The sequence below is a fragment of the Gossypium arboreum genome, chromosome 12, assembly GCF_025698485.1.
Source record: "Gossypium arboreum isolate Shixiya-1 chromosome 12, ASM2569848v2, whole genome shotgun sequence".
NCBI lineage: Eukaryota > Viridiplantae > Streptophyta > Magnoliopsida > Malvales > Malvaceae > Gossypium > Gossypium arboreum.
The window spans coordinates 77,024,472-77,046,749 of record NC_069081.1 but is presented as its reverse complement, the minus strand read 5'-3'; the positions used below and the strand labels follow the sequence as shown (position 1 = coordinate 77,046,749).

Genomic DNA, 22,278 nt, shown 5'->3' with positions numbered 1-22,278 from the left:
CACTTTGACCGAAACTTACTATAACATTATCTAACTATTTTTGTTTCATTTTTACACTTCTAATAAGTTAGAAACTGTCTCCTAATCATTTCCATCCAAAAACATACACATTTCATTTATTTTGATAAGCTTTCAAGTTTCATCAATACCCTTTAATGGCAACTTTTAATATACTTGATAAAACAAAAACTATTGGTACATATATGTAAAACAAGTTTGAATATTCAAAATCTATGAAAAGTTTGAAGAAAAACATACCTTATACTTCAAATTTGGAGGAAAAATGATAAATAATTTTTTACTTTTCTTGCTAAGCACCAATATGAACAAGAAAAATGATAAAAATCTCTTCATCTTTTCTTTATATATATATATATATATATATATTATATTACTTATAAAATATTATTAGGTTTAGTAAACTATTAAGTAAACATTAATTTATTATTATTTATAAAAATATCATTCAAAAGTCATTATGAGTAATTTAACTTCTTCAAGAAGAATTTTTGTTTGTTTTTATTAAGAATAAATTTTTAATATTATTTTAATACTATAAAAATATTGAAGGGCCTACTTATATTTTTGGGAGGGTAATAGTGTAAATTTACAAAGGACCAAATTGAAAAAATTTAAACTTTAGTGGGGCCATGGCCTCATTGGGCCTTAATGTGGCTCCACAGCTGACTATTACCATGACCTCCTTTCAAAAACATCTAAAATAATCCCCAACTTTTGGATTACCCAAGATCAAATCTTTGTCATCGACCATTAGACTGGCTTGATTTTCTTATATGTGCTCCTCCGTCATTGGTCATTGTCTAATCTTTGGCTCTTTGTGATTTTTTTAGGCTTATTAATTATTGTTTACTTGGATTCTTGATTGATTTGAACATGAGTTCATTTTGTGAGGGGATGATATTATTGGGTTTGTCATGAATGAGGTCATGGTAGTGGTGAAGGTGTTAGTGGATGAAATGAAGATGATGGGTGGTGGTGCCGGAGGGGGTTGATAGTTAGCAGATGGTATGGGTTTATGGGTTTTGAAACTTCCTGATATGTTAAAAGAAATGGAGAAGGTAGGAAAACAAAGAAGCAGAAGAGAATGGAAAAAAAAAAGGAAAGTTTAAAGAACATAAAAGAAAAAAAAAATAAAGTGCTCAAAACGAAAAAAATATGGGGACCAAGTATATAATTTAACATAAAATTTTTGTTTGAAATGATGATTTAATGTGTCACGTCAACTTACTGTTACACCGTTAACGACAATTAACGGCTCGGTAACTAAAATGTTACAACGTGATAATATAAATAACTAAAACGTAACATTTCAAACATAAATGACTATAATGTAACCTAAAATAAACAAAAATGACCATAAATGTAACTTACTCTAATATTTATTTTATATTTTTTTACTAAACGAATCTAATTATACTAATATCTTTTCAAGTAAACCAAAATATCTTATCCCAACTTAAGCTATTCCAATTTAATTTCAACAGTTTAACGTACTATATTACCTAATTTCTTATATGTTAAGGAATTTGAAATGTGTATTTTATAAAATTATTAAAAATAAATTATTTTATGAGAAAATAAATTATATTAAGATCATATTAAAAATATATTTTTAAGCACCAATAAAATAGTATCACGTCATTAAATTTTAAAGATAGCAAAGTATTATTATATGAGAATAACTTACATTAAGATGATCCTAAAATTAAAGGTTTTAGGTACCAATAAAATTCCGCCATATCATCAAATTTTAAAGATATGAAATTATTACTATACATTAATCTATAGAGAAATTATTTTATGAACCCTTCCCACCATATTATTCATAAACTATTTTTAATTATTTAATAATATTTTAATAATTTTTCACATTATTAATACATCATTTTAATTTTTCTGATTAACGTGTGCATTGCAGTGATAAGAGAATACTAGTATATATTATAGCAGGGTTTTGTGACAATTTAAGGAATTTCAATTTTTGGATAAGTTCTTATTACGACGTTTGGCAATATATAATCTTGCCACGTATAAAGTTTGTTTTAAAGTACTACTGAAGTAGTATTCCTTAAGGAATGACTTTAATTGCCTCGAAACAAATTTAGAAAAAAGAAAGAAAATTTTATACATTGCTCCTTTCAAGTTGATGCCAACTAATTTAAAAATCTTTTACTTTAAAGGCCAACTATATAATGTTGCCTAAATATTTTCTGTAAATGCAGCTATCAATTTATATAAAAGTTTTGAATTCAAAAATCCTAAATTTAAATTATTTATGGAATAAAATTAATTTCTTATCTTCTCATTGTAAAAGTGTCAACACATTTTAACTTTATAAAGGCAAAAAAAAAAAAAAAAGAAGAAAAGAAAAGAAGAAGCTATTAATATATGCAAAAGTTTTGAATTCAAAACACCTAAATCTAAATTAATTCAGGCGTAGGGAAGAATTATTGATTTAAAAATTAGTACAATCACTATAAAAATTAGATTAAATGCTTATAATAAACATATATTAATTTTAAAATATATTATGTATTTATGATTACCAATCTGAAAATTAGATAAAGTTTGGATTGCCTATCTGTGACCTGAATAGGACCACAAGATGTATGTGTCTAAGCCTTACAATATGAAGTTCACAAGGGAAACTTATTGACTTAACTTGTACATATCAGAAGGTGTTCGCAACGGGAGCTCGCGGTTTCGACTCGCCTAGGCCCAAGGAGTGTCCAGTAGGCAGCTCAGAGTAGTACAGTGTCCAGCTAGGGGCGAAATTGGGGGAGGGGGGTGGCATGGGCCCCGACCCCCCTAAAATGCACTTTGACCCCCTATAATTATAAAAATTCGATTTAATTTTTTATAAATTGTAAAGATGTAAACGATAAAAAATTAAAATTTCATCCGTCCCTAAAAAATTTTTCTGACTTCACCTCTATGTCCAGCATGCATTAAGTTTGCTAAGAATATCAATTTTATGATCAATAATTATGTATATAAATATTCTATTGTCCTCTTTAATACGAAATAACAAAAAATTACTTAACAATACCTTTAGCCAAATAAATAATGAAGCCGCAAGTTTAACAAAAGCCACAAGTTTGCTACCACCGACTCCTCCAAACAAAAACGGCCTATTGATCATGACCAAGATCTCAATCTCTATGATAATGTCAATTAAAGGAGGGCTTAGAGGTAATTTTTATTTTCATTTCAGTTTATAATCCTATAATACTTTTGCAAATCTACATAATTTTATTCTAGTATATATGATCTTACTGGATCCAATTTTAGTGTCTTATAACCATACGTCTTAGTTAGGCTAAGAGATTATTCAGTCCTTGTGTGAGGCTGTTGAACGTTACAAGAATTTATGTTATGAGAAGTCTATGGGATGAAATTGAGAATATGAAGAAAATCATTTTTACATACATCGATGATTGTTCAAATATAAATACCCAATTGCAAGTTGAGGAGAAGATGATCAATGAGATATTATTAGTAATTAAGAATACACCATCCAATCATTATTAGTTTTTGGAAACTTACCTCAGGGTCATGACTGGCGAGCAGCCTACCAATTGGTCCTTATGGCTTCCACTGACAGAATGGTGGTATAATTCCACCTTTCATTCTGCCCTGCAGTCCACTCCCTATGAAGCCCTCTATGGACAACCACCTCCCCACCATCTCCCTTATTTGGCTGGAGCCTCTCAAGTGGCCTGTGTTGACAGGAGCTTACAGCATCGAGAGGCAGCTCTAAAGCTCCTTCAATACCACCTCAAGCGTGCTTAGGACAGGATGAAGCAAATGGCTGATAGACATCGCAGTGACCGTGAGTTCCAGGTGGGAGACTTGGTGTTTCTTAGGCTGCAACCCTATAGACATACCTCAGTTAGAAAGGTCCTCAATCAGAAGTTGGCTCCCCGATTTTTTAGGCCTTTCCCGGTGTTGGCCAAGGTTGGATCAGTGGCATACAGACTTCAGTTACCACCAGGATCACGCATTCATTCAACTTTCCATGTGTCCCAGTTGAAGAAACATATAGGCAATCACACTGTCCAGGCTACCTTACCCCTAATCAGTCCTGATGGAGCTTTAGCAAAAGATTCTGTCCGTACTAAGCATGTAAAGGGCTACGGTTATGAAAAGTTTTGAACTGTTTTCTCCTTCTTTGCAATTCTCTCGTGCTTTCCTCCCTGCTTCTTTTTTTTCTCTCTTCTCTCTCGTGCTTCGGTTATTTGGTTGGTAACATATTATTCTCTTACACTCACGTAATTCAAGAAGCCATAAATACAGTACTTACTATACATATTTTATATTATTATTTATTGAAAAAAGATGTAGCTTTTAAGTTTTACTATTTTAACATTTCAATTTTGAAGTTTTATGACTTTCTTTTCCAGATTTGTGACCTCTTCACTTCATGGCTTCACTCTTAGTTGTTCATCTTCTCTTGTTTCTTTTATCTCTTTTTGCTTTCAAATTTTCATAAGCTTTTCAGTTAACCTTTCATTTTCATATCCTTTTCATTTTCTTTTAACCTTTCTTGTTTATAGTTCTACCTTTCAAACCATTTTCAAAAGTTCAAAATAAAGAAAACGAAACTTTGTCGGCGGCGGTGCAGCTTGAGATGGTGGCCGGCCAAAGCATAGAGATCAAGCAGATGGTGAAGGGACTAAGGCATTTTGCCTTTTTTCTTTTCATTTGGATCTGTTTTTTGGGCTAGGAATAGTCATTGACCGGTTCCAACTATTAAGATAAAATGGATTTTTTTAAGGTTTGAACCTGAATAATTTAAACCTAAACACAAAATCGGTTAAGTCGATTTCATCCGGTTTAAAAGGGTTATTCCCCGGTTGGCGGTTCAAATGGTTATCACTGAAGGCAGTTTAATTTACCAGGATAAATTGCTGACTCACAGTATTTTTAACCAAAATCTATACACTAGAACTAGAAGAAGTATTCCCGTCCTGCCCGGCCCTTGATCAAATCCTTTTGAAAACAAATTCAATCAACCCCTTCAATTTTAATTACCTCCGCCCCGCCTTTCCCCATCCTAAAAGAAGGAAAAAAAAAAAATACACCCTCAAATTTTGGCAGACCAATACCGCGTTGGATTAACGCTCAAAAAAAAAAAAAAAACAGAAAAAGAAAAAAAGAAAAAAGAAATCAAAAAACAAAAATCCAGTAGGCGCCTTGTTCTTCTCCATATATTAAACACTTAAACGAATCTGCTTTGCCATTGCCATTGCCTTTGTTGTTTTTTGTTGTTGTATTTGGACATTAATCAAATGAGGAAGGGCGGTAAGAGAAAATCCACCTCTCAGAAACAAGAGACCGAAGTAAAAGCTTCGTCTTCTTCGCAAGAGAATCAGAAGGAGAACCATAAACTTGCTTCCAAAGCTAAGCGTGCTAAGTCCTCCAAGCCTCAACCCCAGCCTGAGTATTTTGAAGATAAGCGTAACTTGGTATAATTTTTTCTTTCATTTGAGTCCAGGTTTTGAATTTGTTGTTTACGATTCTAATTTTTTCTAAATAGGATTGTCTTTAGGGTTGTTTCTTTTATGATTTCACTGTTTTGGTTTATATAATATCTGAACAATTACTAGGTTAAGAGACTTAGGTTATCTGTTGACTTTTCAAAATTTGAATTTTGAACTGTTAGTTTTGGATAACATCGAAGTTACAAATTTAAATTGTGTTACGATTGCCTTCTTATGTGAAGATTAGATCTGAAATGAGTACAAATTTTTAGCTTAAATAATTATTTGTTGAGATGATTAGTGAGGAAAAGTCGTGCTTTATTGTTGATGTTTTGGATCCATTTCGATGAAAATTTTCCATTTGCATTGTGTAGGAGGATTTATGGAAAGCTGCATTTCCTGTTGGAACAGAGGTTGGAATTTTGAGTTTGTCATGCTTTATTTTTTGGTTTTGGTTAGTCTGATTTTGATGGATTCAAGTTCTGTTGCTTACATTTCGTTTTTCTTTTGTTATGTGGCAGTGGGATCAATTGGACAGTGTTTACCAATTCAACTGGAACTTTTCAAATCTAGAAGTCAGTTGAAAAACTTCTTTCTTTTTTTCTCTCTGGTCTCATCTTTAGTTGCTAGCTTGCTGCTTTTGTTTTCCCCAAGTATCGTGCAAATTTGGTTCAGAGCTAACATGTTTTTATGGTTCTGTTTCTGGTCAGGAGGCATTTGAAGAGGGGGGGAAGCTATATGGAAAGAAAGTTTATCTCTTCGGTTGCACAGAGCGTAAGTAGTTTACTACTTTGGCCCTAGTATTTTGCACCTTTATATGGACAATTTTCATTTTCCCTTGGGGGAAATGGGTTTTTTATGCCATTGGTTGTATTATTTTTTTCTGTTATTTACTTTTTATTGTCTTTGAAAAGAAAGAAAGAAAGCCTGTGTGTTGTTACCTGATTTATGCTAAGTTCCGTTAAGTTCTATTTTTGGAAAAATGAAGTTTCAATTTCTTCTGACTTGGAATAATGAAGTTTCAATTCCTTCTAACTTGTCCTTGTTTCCCATCAATTACACTTAATTAATTTTAGTGTTTTCCTGTTTGTGTAGCTCAATTGGTTCGTTACAAGGGAGAAAACAAAGTCATTTGTATACCTGTGGTTGTGGCTGTAAGTTGTCTAACATGGTTGTGAAGGGCTTAATGTTTTTCATGTTAAGTTGCTTTCTTCTTTATATTGGAATGAATGGATAAAGTGATTACAGGCATCTTTTATGCTTAAGGCTTACTCAGTAGTATCTATATGTAGCTTTGAAGTTATATATTCACTTTGCTCTTTTGCATTTTAACATTTTCCTTTGATGAATCTGCGCGGCTGTTCTTTTGAGGTGCACTTATCAAGCTTAGAACTCACAACTTCAGGCTTTTGCCTCTTGGATAAATGGTTTCTTATAGGTGTGGGCATGACGTTAGACATTTGGCTTTTGATGACCATCTCACGATACATGTTATGGAATGATATTGAACTGTTTTCCATAGATACTTTTCTCAATGCAAAGAGCCATTTCAATCTGTTATATTTTTCTTTTGATGGAAGGGTTAAATTGGATCATATAAGCAGCAGTCTAGAATGTTGTGAGTTAAAATATTCCTTCAATTTAGTTTTCTTTTATAATCCATAAGCAAGAAGCTTTGTTGTCTTGGCATTGGTTTGTTATTTTCTGTGTTTGCAATGCCATATTATTTATGGTTTATGAGATTAATTTGTTTGAAACAGTTCTTTTCACTATGATCTAGTTGTATTTTCTTATTGATTAATCTTTGACCTTTGGTGGTATTTTTCAGGTTGTCTCTCCTTTCCCACCTTCAGATAAGATCGGTATTAACTCAGTGCAGAGAGAAGCTGAAGAGATTGTTCCAATGAAACAAATGAAAATGGACTGGGTTCCATATATTCCACTTGAGAATAGGTACTCAGTATTTATCCGTTTTTCCCTTTTTGATCAGATTTAAAGCTAATATTGAAAGGAATCATTTAATTTAATTCATCTATATAATTGCCCAAGTTGAAAAATGAAATATCATCTACTTTTTGTTTTATTACTTTTGGGATTGAATTGATCTAAAGCCAATGTTTGATGTGATTGTACATTTTGATTCTGCTACAGAGACAGCCAAGTTGATAGACTGCAATCTCAAATGTTCATTTTAAGTTGCACTCAAAGAAGGTACAGTTGTGCAAACTGACACTGATAATCCTCATTAATGATTTTTTTCGCCTTATGCATGAGATGTCAACTAGAGCCAATTGATCACTGTGTCTTTATTTCAACTGATTTAGTTTCAGATTGTCAACTTGGGTCACATATGCTTCTCTTGGTTCTCTCTGGAAAAATTGCTATATTAAGTTTGACTTGTATATTGTATATTGTATACTTCATATCAAAACTGCACCGCCTTCCCCTGGGTTAAGCATTGGAATAAGGTTCGCTTTTTCTGCGAATTGTCAATGCATTCTAATCAGCTTGTTGTTGTGGCAATGTGTACACAGTTCACCAAATGAAATGCTGATGCTTGTTGAAAATAACAATATGGAACTTGTGTTCATCCATTTAGGATTTGGCTCTTTCTGATCAATATTTATTCCATGTTTTGGACCTTTCTGTGTTGTATGGGTTTTGATGTTATTTTGAGCAGCCGTAAGTGGATTTTTTTTACATTATATCATCTCTGCTTGAACGTGGAGTATATGTGTGTTTCAAATGCATGCATGTATTTCGGCTAACTTTCTTCATCTGAAATTCCTTCTGCAGGGTTGCTTTAAAACAAATGAATATAGACCGTCTCAAGAAATATGAGTATTGTCTGCCTTGTAAGTTCTCTAGATATCTCTGCATCTTATATTCTGTAATATATGAAAAATATCAGTTTAGAAAAAGGTAAAGAAAACCCTTATCGCTGTATTGCCCTATTGACAGATTTTTATCAGCCTTTGAAGGAAGATGAGCTTGAACAAAGCACCGAGGTTCAGATAATTTTTCCAGCGGAACAAAAGCCAGTAAGGTTTTTTATTTCTGAAAAGTTAATTTTGACTGGTACTAGACTTTCTGGATATTAATGGGTGGATGGAGTTGACTTTAGGGTTTGAGTTAGTCATGCTTTGATATATGAACTCTTACATTCAGTGTTGATGGAGTCTTTGTTTTAAGGTTCAAGGCACAAACAAAGGCAGTCTCACGAGTAAGAATCTAATCACTAAAAGGATTAGAAACATGCACACGTTTGAATTTGTACTATGTATGTATCTTTGACACTCCAATGGTTAAAACTGGAAGGTCTGAAGTTCAAATCCTATGGAGGCTGAGGTCTCTATATGTACTAATTCGATTTTAATACTTGTACTCTTAAGCATAGATGAACTAATAAATGTTTAAAAGTTGACTATACACCTTTGCCTGATACAGAGATCAAGCATTGCTAAGCATCACTTATTAATTGCAAACTGTCCTGTTTTATCAGAATACAAATATATACTCTGATACTCGTTAAAGAAAAAAATTGAAAACAAAAAAGGTAGCCTATTCGAGCTGTGTGCTTTGCACCTTAATAAAGTACCTTAACTGTGAGGGGTCTTAGGTGCTTTTGCTAGATTGAGTTGTGCCTTAGTGTCTAGGCATTCCTTGACTACACTACTTGTGACCATTTTTGGGTGGATAACTAAGGCTTATCCTGCAAAGTGTTATGAAAATTGATGCATCCTTTCTGGTCCTGCAGGTTTTTTGTGAATTTGATTGGGAGCTGGATGAACTTGATGTAAGGCACTCTTTCATTTTTATGTTACAGTCTAATCAGCATGATTTCTTTTGATGTTTGAAATATGTGAATTGGCAGCTTTATTTATTTATTTATTTATTTTTTAAAATTTTTCATTCCAGTTCCTTGTGCAGTAGAGTTCAGTCAATTGGTTTAAGCTTTGGCTGTTATTTACTCCTGTTAAAGAAATTTGGGACTAAACAATATCTACCAATTTGCAGGAGTTTACTGATCAACTGATTGAGGCAGACGAATTAGATAAAGATAAAAAAGATGCCTTTAAGGTGAAGTTCATTTAAAGATCCACAAATCAATTGTGGATTCATTTATTTGTAACTAATTCAATCTGACATGTTATGGACTTTGTAGGAGTTTGTCAAAGAGAAAGTCAGAGAAGCAAAGAAAGTTAATCGGCAGGTATATTGTTGGCAACATTGCATCTTGACTTGCAAAAATATATTTGGTTAGGGTGATTAATTCGTGCCATTCCATTGTTTCAGGCAAGAGAAGCTCGCAAAAAGGCCCTTGAAGAAATGAGTGAGGAAACCAAAGCCGCATTTGAGAACATGAGATTTTCCAAATTCTACCCTATTCCAACTCCAGATACTCCTGATGTATCAAATGTGAAGGTAAGGTTTTATGGTTTACTCCTGATGTGATTATATATTTTGTTATGTTGTTTTGAGTACTAATTATTTCTCATATGGAGTTAATTGTATTCAATGTGAGCATATTTCTTTAAGTCATGATGTTCTTAATTATAGCTTGTTACATAATACATTAAGTTCTTTGGATTTCCTGGATAATTTCATCGATAAAATGTGATAAAATGGTCTGCTTTAAAATCTGAATGAATACATTTACCTGGTAATGTTGGTTAAGTTATAACAGTATGATCGACAATATTTGAAAATATTATTTTTGTTGCTCTATGATTCTACTTTGCAGGCTCCTTTCATAAACAGGTATTATGGGAAGGCTCATGAGGTTCTCTAACGGAGTTTCCATTTAGGATGTAATGTAAGTTGTTGAGAGATGTTCTAAAGCTCGTGCTGGCTTGCAAGAGCGCATATCAGGCATGTATCTGTGACTCAGTTATCTTTGGGAGCTTTCATCTCGTGTCCCATCACAGCCAGGTATCTTAGGAGAAAGCTTTAAACCCCATAGCTATTTAGATAATTTAATCAGATGATTGTCTCGTGACAATAGGAGGAATTTGTAGAATACTCTGTTGAGGTTTTTCCAAAAAGTTTTGAATGACTTATGGTCAGGAGCTAAAAGTTCTTCCCTTGAGTATCTTGGTTTTATCTACCTTCCGACTTAAATTGTACTATGAACAAATTCAATGAGAAAAAGACTAGCCAAATATAATGCTATTTCTGTTTTTAACTCCGTGAATCATATGGGAATCTCATGGTTTTTGAATGCCCTGTATTCTTACAAGGTAACTAGCTGGGGCTTTACATCCTTCTGATTCGAATAGAACAGTGATCTTCAGACCCCAAATGGAGAAGCTGCATGCTGTTCATCTTGTGTAATATGATATAACAGGTTCAGGAAGTATGAATAACACAGGACATTACATTTGAGAGGAAATGCAACAAGGATAGAATCTCCGGTGGGGAAAAATCAATAGTATCATAACAGTGCGTATGAAAGGTGCGCAAATAAGCCACTGCAAGAATCATTGAGACACCAAACATCTTTTGGCATTTCGACAGTGTGGGCCCATAAATTGAAAGATGGCACTTTCCGCGGGGGTTCACCTATTGAAATCAAAAGTCAAAGCATCATTTAGTGTTTCTGAAACGTTTGAGGTTATCTTAGGGGAAATATCGCAAAGAAAAAAAAAGCAATTTACTATGATGTATTTGAGTGTGTTTTGCGTTTAAAACTGTTGTTTTCATGTGTATTTGAGCGATTACCGAACACAAATTGAAATTAAAAATGCACCTAATCTAACGGTCAAACAATTCAAAATAGATCAGAACACTGAATTCAAAACTAAAAGCGATTTTTTTGATGGCAAGTTTCGTTCGGTACTTGTTCTGACGAGGAATCAATCTTATTTTGGTTTGCTACTGAGATACATTACCGTTGAAATGTCACAATATTTATGCTTGCTGAACTCGAGAAAAACGTTAGTAAGACTTTTAATAATAACTCCGCCTTTCTATTGGTCTGATTGAAAAAAAATTACAAACATTTTGATATAATTTTTTCAATTTAGTCATTTTAATTGATATGATTTTTTAAATTAGTTATTGCAATTAAAATTTTGTTAATTTACGATCGAGTTGCTCACGGGTCATATATTACCAATTAGATAACGTCTCTTGAAAAACAGAAATAGCATGGGTGTAACTCAACCCTAGAGAAAAAAACTAAACACTCGCGGAACGTTCTCCTTTGGCAAGGTACCAATTACCCCAGCGCCGATTTGAAATTCACTCTTGTACCAACATGATATTTGGTGACTCATGCTTCACCAACTCCAATTGTGCATATGTACATTCATGCTTACAGCGCCAACTTCAATTATATGCACGTATTGAAACTTCGCGGATTTCAATAATTGTCCAAATTATGCTTAGCCCATTTCAATAAGATATCTACCAATCTAATATATATAGTTAAGTTATTAACTGTGTCATAGTTCATTGTTTGACGTTTGTCTTTCTAATACAGTGATACGTATAAAATCATTATATATAAGGAAGCAAATACAATGACGCAATTTTTAATTAAGCAAGTTATGATGTTTCCAATTACAACTAACTAGAGTTGGCAAAACAAGTTTAAACTTGAAAGTCTGTTCGTGTTGGTTCGAATCCGTAATGGTCTAAGTCCGATAAATTTTGAGTTGTAATAGATTCGAGTTTGAGAAAATTTAAACTCGAGGAAGCTCGAGCTCGAGAAAATCTAAGCCCGATAGAATTCGAGCCCGATATCAATCTAGCCCAAGCTCGAGATAAATCTAACTCAAAGCTCGAAAAAGCCTGATTTTATATTTGAATAGTCATAATAGACATTAATAATTAATATAATTTTATGATATTACTTAAGATATAAATAAATGATAATTCTTTTTTTTTTTGAAAATCTATGTATAAGCATTGCATATTTATATTAAAGTTTTATTATGTAATGCCCCAAAATTTGAATGCCTGATCGTCGAGTTCTGTTGTAATTAAGTTTCTGCATCTGTGGTTAAGGGTTCTTCATATGTGTTTGATGCTAGGGGTTCGAGTAGTGTTTTTAAGAAGTTTTGCTACTTTATTTTAGATTAACCTATAATCTTGAGCCACCGACTTAGGTTTAATTCTGTGCGAATTTGTGTTAAGAATGAGCTTGCTGGTTCAATGGTTATGAGCTTGCTGGTTCAATGGTTAAGCTTTTGTATTTCTTCTTGCCTTGTGGTTAAGTTTCGGCGTATGCGTTACAAATATTTTGCTAAAAGTTAGAAGTCTGATTGGTGGTTAAAATAAAAGTTAACATATTCCTTTCCTTCTTCATTTCTCTTTTCTTTCTTTTTCTTTCCTATTTCTCCTTTCTTTTTTATTGCGTTCGTGAATTGGCTATCGGAAGTAATTGAGGTTTTAAGTTGTTCATTGTGTCGTTGGAAGATCTCTGTGTAAGTTTTGTCGTAAATTCTTGTGTTTCCGTGAAGTTTCTGTTGATTTTTCGTTTATATGTAGAAATGGGGGTTCTAGGATTGTTCAATTGAATTCTCTGCTAAGTTGTTTGTTGATCTCTTTTCTTTAAGCGAGAATACTAAGGGAAGTGATCCTCCTTGTGCTATTTTGAGTTAGTTCCGTCAAGTTGTCGGTAAGCATTGGTTTTGTTGGAAGTTCGTGTCGAAGTTTTGACATAATTGGTTAAGTATTAGTTTGTATGATTTTAGTCGTTTTAGTTGTTTGATTGGTTATTGAAAGTTCATTTTAGGTCTCAAGAGTCCTCTGTGTTAATCTTACTTCGAAACTACTTCAGGTGTGCACAGAAAATATGACTTTCTGCTAATTTTAGACGCCAAAAAACATGGCTGTTGATGCCACACGGCCATGTGAACCACAAGGCCGTGTGGCAAACTGTGTAATCCACTGTTCATGAATTAGAAACATATGACCTAGGGACACATGTATGTGTCCAGACCGTGTGTGGGATTATTTAGTCCAGGGTTTACATGGGCCAAGAACATGGGCGTGTGTACAGATTGTGTAACTCATTGTTCACAACTTAGAGACACATGGGTTAGAGACACAGACGTGTGATCAGGCCGTGTAACTCACTATTTGCATGTTAGTATCACACGGGCCGTCGACACAAATGTGTGTTCGGCCGTGTGAGACACACAGGCAGGCACATGAGCTTGTGCCAGACCGTGTGAAGCCATACGGGATAGTTGTGTAGGCCATGAGAAACCACACGGGTGTGTGGACCAAAAATTAAATTTTTTCCTCAAGCTACGTGCGTTGTTTGAAACGAATGTCGGTCTTCTGTAGGGTCTGTATGAACTGCATTAAATTGTGTAAATTATTATTCTGTGATCCGAGATTGGGTACTAGATATCTATATGTGTATTGCATGTGAAAATCATCAGTGATGTTGATATATACATTTTGTATGAGCTTGATATGTATCTAAATGGTTATATAAACTTTTTCATTAACCGTCACTTGAATTCGGTATTTGCATTGGGTTGGGAACTGTATATTGGAGGTAGTGATTTGCTCTAAATCAGTGGTTAAGCCATGAAGATTGTAATTGAATTCGACATTTAACGCAATATGTACAGCAACTAAGCTACAAATATTCTGAAATGTCTCATACCGACACTATGTGGTGTGTAGGGCTGGATGGGTATTAAATATCTATTATGGTGTGTTGGGTTGGACAAAGATGGTATGTAGCAAATGGGGGTAGGAAACTACATTTGATTCTGATTTGTTCCGTATCTGTAATTGGTGACTCTGCTAAACATCTGTTCTGTTAAGTTGAATCGTACATTCTCTGTTTCTGATTATGTTTATGGTTGAGAAGTTACTTTTGCAAATTGTATTGAATGTATTTTGAATCCGTCTGTTGAGTTAGTTACTCATTTTGACTGTTGATTGAACTGTGGGTAACCCACAAGGTTAATCAGGTCGGCAAATTGGGAGGTTAGTCGTTCTACTTATTATCTTTTACATTATTAGTAGTTTTAAAATGTTTTTTTTTTTGTAAATTCGATTTCCTAGGATGTTGAATCGTGGATTGAACTTTATGTTTGTCAAGTTCTTTTGATTCTAAATTTTTTTATTAGAAAAAGCTAAACTTTGGGAATTCGTATTTTTGAGAAATCATTGATGTAATTCTCTAGACTTGGCCTTGTCGTCTAGGCCAGGTATGGGGCGTTATATTTAGTGATATCAGAGCCAGATTTAGCAACACTCGGGCTGTGTTCTAGGCTCTTAATTTAGGCAATAAAGTGTTGAAAAGAAAATAAGTTATTCGAGTAACTCTAAAATCGATTTTCTAAAAGGCCGAGTCTCTGACATTGAACCTGTGAGTATTTCTATTCAATTTTTTGATTGATTGAGAAATTGTAGTAACTAAACTGTTGTCTGGTTACATATTCTGAAATGAAATGGAATGAGAACTGTGATAAAGACTCGAAACTGATCTTTGTACTTTTGACATTGTAGATAATATGATAGTATGAGTTCGCGTGGTAGTCATGGACGTCGTTTTCATGGACGCTGCGGGCGTCGAGGAAGAGCTCGGATAGAGTCATCCTCTATGGGTAGTATGCCTAATCTAGAGACTAGCAAGGCTGTTGGTACTCCTACTGCTTAGACTAGGTTTCAAACTTTGACAGCTGGGGATGGCGCACTGTCTCAGGCCATGATTTGAGCAATAGAGAGGGTTATTGGGACCCATTCTGGATTTGGAGGCTGAGGGCTAGTTACTAAGCGACTCTAGTTGTATAACACCCTACACCCGTGCCCTACCCCGGGACGACATACGATGCGTTATTAAACTTTAACATATGCACACGATTATTTTCGAGTCATTAAGACTTGATCAAATTTAAAACTTTTTTGAACTTTGTTTAATCTTTTTAATACGGGCCTATAAGGCCTCAAACAATCATTGGAAACCACTCGGAACCAACTTGGGTCCTTAGACCGACTTAATAAAAGTGATTCTTGAAACAGGACACATGCCCATGTGGAAGGGCAACACGCCCGTGTGGTCATTATAACATGGTCGTGTTGTTGGCCCATGTGACACACACGGCTAGTATCTAGGGACACACCTGTGTCCCATACTTGTGTGAATTAAATTCTAAATTCAAACTTATAGGGGTTTTCACAAGGCCTGGCACTGCCCGTGTCCAAAAACCTTGACATTTTGTTTCTGACGTCAGCATCTAATAAGGGGCACACAGCCAAGGCACATGCCCGTGGTTAGATGCCATGCCCTCCACATGGTTGAGACACATGGCTGTGTCTCTGCTTGTGTGTTTACTACAATGTATTCTAACTTGAAAATGTTACGTGCAGGGGACACACGACCGAATGGCACACCTATGGGGCTAACTGTGTGTCACACACAGCCTAGACACACGCCTGTGTGTCTACCTGTGTGGACAATATAAGGCTATCTACCAAGCCTTTGCCACCTTGAAACAAGTTTTAACATCAACCAACGCATCAAAGATTAACTTAATATGATTTCTCAACCAAACAACCATAGTTAAGACCCATATACATTACATATATTCAACTATGCCAACAATTTCACATTTATAAAAGGTTAGCTTGGATTCACATAAAAACTTCAATATTAACCATTTTCCATAGCCTTATACAAAATGAATCAAATGCTAAAGTAAGCCAACATATTTGGCCAATTAACAATAACACAAAACTCAAAAGTCAAAGTCCTATACATGCCATAATCAAAATAATACAACTTACCTAACCTAACCTTTGACTATTTGAATTCCTTGTCCCTTGGCTGGCCATCACTTATATAATGGAAAAATTTTACTTTAAAGACCCCCAATTTATGATTCATGGCAATTTAACACCCTTAACTATCAAATTAAAAAATTTTCACTTTATGCGATCTAGTCATTTTTTGCAATTAAGGTTACAAACGCTAAAATTACTTCACCAAATTTTTCATGCACTAATATAAACTTGTTATAAATCTAAAATAGTAATAAAATACTTTCTCTAACTTCGGATTGGTGGTCTCGAAACCACTGTTCCGACTAAGCCCAAAATTAAGCTGTTACAAGTTGAACGGTTCTAAACTGTTTAGGGGTGTCATTGGAGTTTCCCTTACCATGGCCAAGTATTGGTTGGAGGCCACTGAGTGTATTATGACTGATATTGACTGTACTCCTACTCAAAAATTGAGGGGTCTGTATCCCTGCTCCGGGACAAAGCCTATTAGTGGTGGTTGACGGTTAAGTAAGGTGCTTAACCCAAACAAGTTAATTGGGACTACTTCAAGAATGCCTTCTAGAGTAAGTATGTAGGGGTGAGTTATGTGGAGGCTCACCAATGCGTGTTTATGAGTGTGGTTTAGTGCAATCGATCTGTGGTCGAGTTTCTAAAATTGAGCAAGTATGCACGGGCTCTGGTAGCATCTGATTATGATAAGTGTGTTAGATTCGAGGAAGGTTTGCGTTATGATCTGCGAGTCTTGATAGCTCCTTAGATGGAGTGGATTTTTTTAGTCTTGGTTGATAAGGCTAAGATAGCGGAAGAAGTGAAGCACAAATAGTGTGAGAGGCGAGACTGAGGGAGAGGTCAATGTAAGGCCAAGAGGGATTCGAGTCCCTCTAGTTCTGGATAGTGTTCTAAAAAACGGGTGAGGTTTGATGGGCCTCCAAGGACTGGGGCATCAATTGTAGCTACTGAGACTCAACTTTGTAGTGACTGTAGGAGGCCCCATCTGGAAGAGTACTGGAGAAAGTTGGGAGCTTGCCTACATTGTAGGTTAGTGGAACATTAGGTTCGAGATTGTCCTTATCGACTAGATTAGGTGCCTGCTATGGCATAAACTCTAGCTCAAGGTCCTGTTTAGTCTCTGAAAGTAACTCAACAACCGCCTAAAGGTCGTGGTATGGCCAGAGGTGGTAATGGTTTTGGTAGAGGTTAGAGAGCACCGGGTAGAGGTGCTGGTAAAACTGAGGGACAATAACCTGTATTGGTTTATGCGACAAGACGCCTTGAGGTTAGTGATGATGCCGCCTGTAACCTTCCAAACCCAGCCTAGATGTTATGGCTAGATTGAGAAGGCTACATTAGCCATCGAAATGGCTAAGCTAACTTAAATTACTTTTGAAGACCTTAAATAAACTCATTTTAGAGAAAACCGTAGTTGTACTTTGAGTTAGCTTAAAAGCATTCATTCATTAGGTTGTGTAGACTTAAAATTCATTTTATTATTGATGGTGTTGTTTTAAAAAATCATTTGTTTGTCGCTCTTCTTTAAAAAAAAACACAATGCTAAACGAAAAAAAAACATTTCTCAAGTCATTTTGGAAACTTAGTTGCCTTATCAATTTGTTTTTCGAAAACAGTTCCTTTGCAATACAACAACAACTAGGGAATAATATCAAATTTTACTTAAGCCTGATATCATGCATTATCCGGTTATTATGCTTGAGTTTCCATGCATGCAAAAATCCCCAAAAGAAAAGTTACAAAGCCACAGATCAGAAATAATTAAAAATTACAAGCCAAAACCAATAAAGACGTAGTAATACTTATTAAGAATAGTCCGAGGTTGATGGTCGCTAAACTAACTAAAAATTTGACTAAGGCAAGCGCACCTATCGAATAGTAGTATAGTTAAGGTGAGACCGGAAATATCGTATCCACAAGGACTAAAAGTACTAGTAATTACTATCTTTTTATTATCTAGCCTAAGAATTGAAGGGATGTTTTCTAAACTAAACTTAATTATCTAATTAACTAAGAACGCGACAGAAATAAAAGTTAGAAAATATTCTTTGGAAAACGGATGGAGAAGACAATACCCAATGAAGAATCCACCTAGACTTCACTTATTACTTCTGAATTAGAAAATTTATTCACTTGACTTAATCCGTAAAAATCCCTAGTTTATGTTAATATCTCTCTCGAGACTAAAAACAACTTACTCTAGGTTGATTAATCAAAATCTCTTTCTAATTAAAACCCCTGTTGTCGTATTAACTTGATCTATGGATTTCCTTATTAGATTTGACTCTAATCTGATAGATTTATGTCGTCCTATCTCTAAGATTACATGTAGCTCCGCTTAATAATGGAGGATCTACTCTTAAACAAAAATTTTTGCTCCACTGAATAAGCACATCAAAACCTGAATTAATATCATGAAATATTAAAACAAGGATTAAATCTCACAATTAAGAATAAGAGCAAGTATTTATCATATAATTCAAATAGTAATAAGATCCGTCTTAGGTTTCAACTTCCCTAGGTAGTTAGGGAATTTAGTTCATAACAATAGAGGAAAACATCTCAAAATTGGGACAACAACAAAACATAAAAAAACCCAAAGAACTTCTAAGGAAATTGAATGGAGATCTTCAGTCTTGAAGGAGATCCTACTTCCGAGCTAATTTTGATGGCTGTTCTTCGAGTATTTTCTACTTTCTACTCTGCGTGTCCCCTTTGATCCTCCTCTAGGATGTTTATATAGACTTTCGAATTCCCAAAATAGCCTAAACTTAGCCTTTTCCGAGTAGAATTAGACTTGAGCTCGACAGGGACACGACCGTTTGACACACCCGTGTGAAGGTGCTTAGGCCGTGTGCAATTCGGACTTAGTTTAATGTCGACACGTCCATGACACACGGGCGTGTGGATTACCCTTGTGGAAGTGCCTAGGCCATGTGAAACACTGAATTACGCCCATTTTGTCCCTTTTTGGCCCATTTCTTGCTCTTTTTGCTATCCTAAGCTCTCTTGAATATAAAACATGAAATTAAATGATTAGGAGCATCAAATTCATTGAATCTTGTGATAATCCTTCCAAAAATATGCCAAGCATGGGGTAAAAATATGTATATATTATCGTTTATAAAATATCCCTACACTTAAGCATTTGCTTGTCCTCAAGCAAAATTCTCAACTCACAAATAAAATTAATTCTTCTTAACTTATAATTCTCATCAATAATGTTTCAAAGTAATCCATAGATAATCACATATTGAGAATTCAACTAAAAGAACATCAAAGTTTGAAACAATCCAAGTTGAGCATTTAATCATAAAATCATAGGTATCCCCCTTTATCTAAGTAATCACTTTTAATTCCAAATTAACAAGAGTTGACATCCTTACTAAAGATTCACTCAAATCACTCGAAGTATTTAAGGTTCACTAATTAAGCACTTAATAGTCAAACATGAAAAGTTATTACCATAGGCTTGCTTGAAAATCAAGTCTCCACCACTATAAATGAGATGATACACGAATCAAAAGGTCTTTAAAAGGGTTGTAATGGGGCTTGGGTTAAAGGCTGGATAAAGGCTGAAAAAGAGGGTTAGAATCATGATTAATTTAAATAAATTACCCAACTTAGAAGAATAAAGCTAATTACTAAATTACAAACATGTGCCAGAAATAAAACTTTCTAAAATGAAGTGAGCTTTCCCTCAATATAATAGCTTTAACTTATCCAAGCTCTTTAAAACAATATGTAATTGAAAGAATATAAATATACTTTTTTTTAAGAATAAGAACAGTAATGGAGAGTACATAATAATTCAGCAATTGAAATTGGCGGAAATAGTTAGGTAACTAATAAAATCAACTCTCGATAAAAAAAAGAGTCAATAAAAAGAAAAATTCTTAACTAATCAAAAAAGGTTTAGTCGTGGGTTAATCATTAAGGGGAAAATCAAGAAACAATGATTAATGCTCAAGGGGGTTCACTAAGGGTCAATTATATGGGTAGGCTTTTTATGGGGTAAATAGGTTGTGCCTTTATCATTTTAGTATATCAAATCAAAGGTGTGGTCTCTACATGTATAATCAGTGCAAGTTCTAGAATAGTGAATCAATGTTGACACACTCATAACCAATAAAATATGTGAGCAAGGAAGATATATGCTCTAAAAGGCTCAAAATCTCATGAAAATTATGGGTATTTGATATCAATCCTGTTAACTTAGAATTTCAAGATAATACCTCAATTCAGGGAAACAACCTAGCAATTTTAATATTCAAAAGTCAACTTATCATGCTTGACTCTCTACTACCTTAAAGTTAGACGATCAATACACAATTACCTATGTTTTGATCCAAAACATATCAATAAAAATTATGAATTAATCAAACTTCATTCTAATGGTGATATGAAAAAAATTACTTGGAGATTAAACAAAATTCAGGGGTTTTCTGGTAATGACATGACTAACCTCCCCACACTTAAGATGTACATTGTCCTCAATGTACAAAGATAGATAATCACAACATAAGCATAATATCATAGAAGATGGGGAGAAGTGAAACTGTCCTGAATTTGGATGTAGTCCTTGAAAGAGCGAAAGTGGGTTTAGAGACATTGGAAATGGTGTGCATGTGACATTAGACAGAGGTGAAAGTGGTGGTAGAGGTTGGGTTCCACAATCACAATGGCAAGCGAAGAGGTTATTGTGGTGGTCGGTGTTGTGGTGGCTATGGTCGTGGTCAAGCAGGACATGGCAGTCGTGGATTCTCTTTTCCCATAGGTCTATTTGTATATTCCTGAGTAGCACCAATCGGCTGAACCTTTTGAAACTGCATGTCACCAGCAATGGTTTAAAGCATTATATCAATGGGGTCGTTATGATTACTCATAGAGAAACAACCATAAAATTGAGATATTCAAAATATACTAATTAAAGTCTTTTTAGAACATGAAAAATGGAAATAGAAATAAAAATAAAAGAAAAATAAAAACAAAAGGAAAAGCAAAATAAAGTAAAAATAAATGGACTCAAAAGTCTTAATCGGCAGCTGGATCATGAGGTGGTGGTGCTGGAGGTGAAATGTGGAAATGCTGACAAATCTGTTGCAGAGTCGTCTCTATGTTGTCGAATCGCTGAGTGCAATATTGCTCAAATCGATCCAGGTGGGCAGAAATTTCTGTCAATGAAGCAGCCGCATGAATTGGTCGGTAACTCAGAGGTGGCTGAGTAGGTGGGTCCTCATGAAATGAAGGGATATCTTCAGGAATTTCTTTAGGGTCATCCTTATCGGTGGCTCGTGCTAGTCGGTATTGAGGAGGATCGAACCTACGACGACGCTCTATCATCCTCATATGGAGCATACTTTAGATGGCTTGTGGGGACATCTGACCGATAAGTGTGAGCGATGAGGACTGTGCTGATGTGTTTAGGAACCCAAAGTATCGAGCTAGTCGAGTCACGTAAGGGCTGATGCTGATGTCTCCCTTTCGGTACCGTTTGGTCTGATGGCGAAAGGCAAGGCGATGAAGTATGCGAGATAAAAAATAATCCTTTGCCTCATGCTCCATAGAAAGTATGCGTCGTGAGTGTTAACGACGCCGGTGCTCTCTCATCACCTTGTTAAGGTGTAGGCTAAAAGGGCGTGGAGGTATCACAATGCTAGAGAGAGAGCCGATGCTTTGGAACGGCTGGGATCATAGATGCCGGTAGCAGGCATGAGGGCTGCCCAACAAGAGAAAGGTGTGTAATGGATGTGATGGTAGAGATGGGGAAAATTGTCGGCCTCCATAAAGTCTTTTCTATAAAGTACCAAGGCAACTCCATATTTTGGGACACTTAGTTGCCACACAAGACAGCCAAGATGGAATTGGACTGTGCCTGGGTCATCGTACTCTGCCATAACCGTCTACAACTGAAAGGTTGAGCAAATTTCCAATGTGAGCTCTAGGTATGATGGCTCAATAATGTTGAAGAACCGGTCCCAATGATTGGTAGCGAGAAGCTCTCGAACTGAGT

General features: G+C 35.0%; 1 protein-coding gene across 2 annotated transcripts; it reads left to right on the top strand.

The window, feature by feature from the left end:
• The first annotated feature begins 3,598 nt into the window (after positions 1 to 3,598).
• Positions 3,599 to 11,310, top strand: LOC108460946 (protein HEAT INTOLERANT 4-like). Of its 2 annotated transcripts, XR_001867696.2 has the most exons (15): positions 3,599 to 5,489; positions 5,879 to 5,917; positions 6,026 to 6,079; positions 6,215 to 6,278; positions 6,600 to 6,658; positions 7,333 to 7,457; positions 7,656 to 7,715; positions 8,301 to 8,359; positions 8,466 to 8,545; positions 9,262 to 9,300; positions 9,522 to 9,584; positions 9,670 to 9,717; positions 9,801 to 9,929; positions 10,249 to 10,436; positions 10,745 to 11,310. XR_001867696.2 is itself a non-coding variant. In XM_017760665.2 (14 exons), exons 1-14 carry the CDS (start codon positions 5,313 to 5,315, stop codon positions 10,294 to 10,296), a joined length of 1,044 nt encoding a protein of 347 aa, XP_017616154.1. In that variant the 5' UTR covers positions 3,599 to 5,312; the 3' UTR covers positions 10,297 to 11,310. The 2 variants fall into 2 exon arrangements, 1 of the variants encoding a protein (XP_017616154.1); XM_017760665.2 differs by having other exon boundaries at positions 10,249 to 11,310.
• The last annotated feature ends 10,968 nt before the right edge of the window (positions 11,311 to 22,278 follow it).